We start from the raw sequence: 5,462 nt of genomic DNA on the forward strand, positions 1-5,462 counted from the left end.
TAACAGTCAGAGACTTTGATGACAGAGCAAGTGGACCAGCCAGATGTGTTGCATGGAGAACATTCCAGAGTTACAGGATCGGGTTTGAGAGGAAGCCTTTCTTGTTGAGAGGGAGTGTTGAAAAGTGTGCAACAAGAAATGCTTGTTGAGAATACAACAAGATGATGGAGCTTAGTGAAAAGAGTCGCCTTCACTAAGTGGGCCCGCAGGCTATTTTTGGCGCAAGTCTATTTTTAGACTATGTCTATTTTTAGACATATGGATCATGTCTATGGATTGCAGGTTGCTGTTTATGGATGATTGGTCAAGTTGGGAAAAATAGATGGACTTCTATTTTTGATCAAAATGTGAATGATCACAGTGTGAGTGATCAAAGTCTATTTTTAGACTGGCTGTCAAAAATAGAAAAGTCAAATATTATTGTCTCATAATAATATTTGGACTATAAACTTGATCTTATTCTCTTGGAGCACTTCAGAATGAGCTACGGATGTGGTACATGCATATCCCACAAGGAAATACGTGGTTACCTATGGGATGACTAATATTTGCATGCAGGACTTCAGTTAGAACTCAAGTGAGTTGAGTTTAGTGGACTGGAGGTGCAGTTGATGGAGTTGTGTTCAGTTTAGCTTTGTTAAACTGGTTGTATTTAGTCTAACTGATCAATAGACTAGAGATGAGTTGGGTGAATTAGTTATTAATTAATTCACAAGTTATTAACTCATAATACAACTAAAGAATACATCAGTTAACTCAGTTGCATGTCAGTGCATGTTCAGTTCAACAGGGACAAGTGGTAGAGAATCAGATTGCTATCAGTTGTGACTATAGTTGTGCATCAGATCTTGCACAATCAAAGGATTGAGTGTGCCAATGAGTTTGCTCACGTATTTGGCCCACATTTTAGCCTTCGCTCACGTCCACAAAGAGTGAGTGACTATTTTGCAGGTTAAAATCGAGTTTGGGAAGCTATTCTCATCAGTTCTTGAGCAGGTATTGAGCAGTGGAGGCAGGCAAGCAGTGGAAGAGATTTGGAGATCAAATCTGAGCTGTATTGTGTGTAACAGGTGGAGATACTTGTGAGAAGTATTATGCTGTGTATTGTTACATGATTCAATCAATATAATATACAGATAGTGTGGGGTTTTTAGCGAGATGCTTTCCCCGGGATACATACTGTGTTTATGAGTTTGATTGATGCTTCTATGTGCGCCTGTGAATGTTTCTGCTTCTGTAAATTGATGATCAACGTAGAGGAGATTATGTATTATACATGTTCCGCTTATAATTGTATGATCAGGATAATCTCTGTGAATATGTGTTAAATTATTCAAAATTTCTACAGGAAGTAGCAATGATATTTTTAAGCAACAATTATCTCCTATGCATTACAGATATTTATAGGGTTTAACTTAAATGACTTGCAGATACTTGCAGAGATTTGAGGGTTTCAGTCTTACTTACCTGGCCTCGGCCAGCCCTTAACTCCCTTAGTAGATCACCTGCACGCAAGCCTGTGCATAACTATTTAGCCGCTCATCCGTGAGACTCGTCCTTCGAGACCAGAGCCTCCCCCCTTGCATTCCTCTTGCCGGATCACTATCCTCAACAAGGTTGCACTGTGTGCTCGATTATTTGGTCCTTACCAGACGTAGTCTTTCATTCACTCTTTTTTTTTCCTCCGCCTGTCTCTACAGCGCAGATTTTTGCCATCCTCTCCCTTTTTCCCTGGAAGCTTTTCCAGTTAGGGAAGGTTGTTAAAGTCAGTTCCAATAACTGACTTTCCTCCCAAGAGTTGCCAACACTTATCATGAGTATTCTTTATTAAAATATTTTAATGCACATGTAAAATAAAAGAAATACTCTTAGGATCTTTTTTTTTTTTTAAAACAAACAATAAAATAGTCTTCCAATGTCATTCTTAATCCAGTCTTTTACCGTAGTGAAATTTAAATATTTACATATTCCCGGGGTCATCACATCTCCCCCCCCTGAGATTGGACATCGTCCCGATGTCTGTTGTTAACAAACAGCCCCGGATAAGCTTCCTTAAGAAGCTCTTCATCTTCCCAAGTGGCCTCATCAGGCCCATAGTGCTGCCACTGCACTTTAACTTGGGTAGTAACTCGCTTCCACAACTGCACTTCTCTCCGGTCGAGAATGTTCAGTGGTTTGACCAGGACCTCTCCTTCCGGTTCGACCTGCAATCATCAACAATATCAGTCATTTCGCTTCCAAAATTCATATCCAATAATTCAACTGGAATCAGTCCTTACCCGTACATCTTGCCATTTGATCACATGGTTAGGGTTGTAGATGTATTTTTTTAGTATAGAAACATGGAAGACATTATGGATTTTAATGTGGCTTAGCAGAGCGAGCTGGTAGGCTACTGGCCCGACTCTTGCCAAGACCTGGGAAAGTCCAAAATAGCGGGGTGCAAGTTTAGCGCAACCGCTCCATTGCAGGGTACTTTTCCTGGCTTGAATTCTTACATAAACATGGTCGCCGACCTGGTACTCTTTGAACCTTCTTTTCCGATCTGCAAAGCTCTTTTGCCGATCTTGAGCAACCTTTAAATTGGTCTGCACCCTTTTTACCATGTCCTCCATTTCCTTGAGCATCTCTGGCCCCAACCTTAGTTTGTCTTCAAGGCCATTCCAACTTGAGGGCGTATGGAACTTCCGTCCGTACAAAGACTCAAAGGGAGTCATTTGTATGGATGAATGATATCCATTGTTGTATGCAAATTCCACCAAATGTAAATAATCTTCCCATTGTGTTGGTTTTTGCATTACACATGCTCTTAACATATCCTCTACAATCTGATTTACTCGTTCCGTCTGTCCATCAGTCTGGGGATGATAAGCTGTACTGAAATTCAACTGTGTACCCAGTTCTGCAAACAATGCTTTCCAAAAGGCGGATGTAAATTTTACATCTCGGTCTGATATTATCGTCTTCGGAAGCCCATGCAGTTTGAACACGTTCTGCATAAAAATGTGTGCAATCTGCACCGCTCTGTAGGTAGATTGCACTGGTATAAAGTGTGCTGCCTTACTCAACTTGTCTACTACTACCATAATAGAGTCATTGTTCCTCTTTGTCCTAGGCAGTCCAGTTATGAAATCCATGGATATGATCTCCCATTTCCATTCTGGAATGGGAAAGGGTTGCAATAACCCTACCGGATGAAGGTGCTCTGCCTTGATCTGCTGACATTCCAAACACCGCGCTAAATATTCAGCCACATGCTTTTTCATTCCAGGCCAATAGTATTCCCTTCGAAGCACAGTAAGCATCTTCTGGTATCCGGGATGACCTGCGTAGTGGCTGGTGTGAAATTCGTCCAAAATCATATTTTTAAGACTGTTGTCGTTAGGTACAAACAACCTCTTTTTATAGAGCAGCATTCCATCCTCACCTATTTCATACCCCTGCTGACTTTCCTTGCTGGAAAGTGGTATTTGCTGTTTCATTTGCTGATATTCGACATCTTGGTCCGCTGCTGTTTTTATCATTTCTTGCAAGGGATTCTTCCATTTACTGAGCGTAACTTCGTATAAGCATTGCACCTTTCGACTCAGTGCGTCAGCCACGCGGTTTTCCTTTCCTTTCAGATGTTTAATGTCGAAATCAAATCCACTTAAGAAATCTGCCCAACGGGCTTGCCTTGCATTCAGGGTGGGTTGACTGAAATAATTTGTCAAGCTGTGATGGTCTGTCAACAACAGAAATTTCCTTCCTAATAAATAATGCCGCCACATTTTAAGTGCATGTATGACGGCTGCTAATTCCAAGTCGTAGGCAGAATATTTCTGCTCATGCTCCTTTAGCTTTCTTGACTCATAAGCGATCACTTTTCCCTCTTGCATTAACACTCAACCCACACCTTCTCGACTTGCATCGGTACATACCACGTAATCCTTATTAGGATTAGCTATACTCAAAATGGGAGCAGAGGTGAGCAAATGCTTAAGTTGCTCAAAGCTTTGCTGACATTCTGAATTCCACTTGAACGCCCTTACTTTCTTTTGCAAGGAAGTGATAGGATATGCTACCCTTGAGAAGCCTTCCACAAATCTTCTATAATAACCGACCAATCCCATGAAAGATCTGATATCCGCCACATCCTTAGGTACGGGCCAATCCATTATGGTCTTTATTTTCTCAAGGTCCACTGCAATCCCTTCTTTTGTGATTACATGGCCCAAATACTGTATCTCCTCTTTGAAGAAATCGCACTTGCTGAGTTTAGCGTACAGTTGATGCTCTCGAAGAGTTTGCAGTACCAACCGGAGGTGTTCCTCGTGCTCCTCCTTAGAACGAGAATAAATCAAAATGTCGTCGATGAATATCAGTACAAATTTATCCAAAAATCGATGGAACACATTGTTCATTAAGCACATGAAAGTGGCGGGTGCATTAGTCAAACCGAAAGGTAGCACTACAAATTCGTAGTGTCCATACCTGGTTCTGAAAGTTGTTTTAGCAATGTCCTCTTCCTTAATTCTAATCTGATGGTAACCAGATCGTAAATCAATCTTGGAAAATACTGTCGCGCCCTTGACTTGATCAAAAAACTCATCGATCCGAGGTAAGGGATATTTGTTTTTGATTGTGAGCTTTTTTAGCTATCGGTAATCGATACACATTCAGAGGGTTCCGTCTTTCTTCCTGACAAATAGCACCGGAGCTCCCCATGGAGATGCATTGGGACGGATATAATTTTTGTCTAGCAATTCCTGTAATTGCATTTTCAACTCGGTTAGCTCGGGTACACTCATTCTGTAAGGTGCCCGCGAAACTAGTGCTGCCCCTGGTAGCAATTCAATGGTGAAGTCAATATCCCTTTTTCGGGGTAGCCCAGGGATTTCTTCCGGAAACACATCCGCGAATTCTTTTATTACCGGAAGGTTGTCCAGCGTGGCCGTTTTTTCCTTGGTTTCTGCATAACCCACCTGAATGGCATATATCTGGCATCTTTTTTTGATGCACTTAGCTAGCTGGGATGCAGTGATTGGCCAGACCTGCACTGGTCGTTTAATCCCTTGCATCTCTTGTTCCTTTCCAACATCATCCTTGTAATAAATGGTTTTTGTCTTGCAGTTCACTAACGCCCAGTGCTTCTCTAGCCAATCCATCCTGATTAGGATGTCATATGAACCAAGTGGAAGCATATTCAGATCTGCTACCACTGGCTGCCCTGCTATTGTTAAGGGGCAGTTATTAACCTTCGCCATTACTCGCCTCTTAGCCCCCGTAGCTAGCTATACCAGCCAAGGGTTCCTGAATTTTTCAGGTTGTAATTTACACTGTTCAACTATCTTTGGGCTAATATAACTTAAAGTGGCTCCTGGATCAATTAGAACAGTGATAGAAAAGTCTAAAATTTTACCTTCAAATTCTACCATGGTGGGCTGGTACTCTGCCTGGCGGTCGTCCAGAGCTGCGTTAAT

General features: G+C 41.7%; 1 protein-coding gene across 1 annotated transcript; it reads right to left on the reverse strand.

The window, feature by feature from the left end:
• Nucleotides 1-4,658: 4,658 nt before the first annotated feature.
• Nucleotides 4,659-5,246, reverse strand: LOC149176279 (uncharacterized). Its single transcript, XM_089421421.1, has one exon. The coding sequence runs from the start codon at nt 5,244-5,246 to the stop codon at nt 4,659-4,661; it is 588 nt and encodes a 195-aa protein (XP_089277547.1).
• Between the last annotated feature and the right edge of the window lie 216 nt (nt 5,247-5,462).

This window comes from Pinus tabuliformis, chromosome 4_1, assembly GCF_031772625.1.
Source record: "Pinus tabuliformis cultivar Carrire ecotype Pingquan chromosome 4_1, CPIR1, whole genome shotgun sequence".
Lineage (NCBI taxonomy): Eukaryota > Viridiplantae > Streptophyta > Pinopsida > Pinales > Pinaceae > Pinus > Pinus tabuliformis.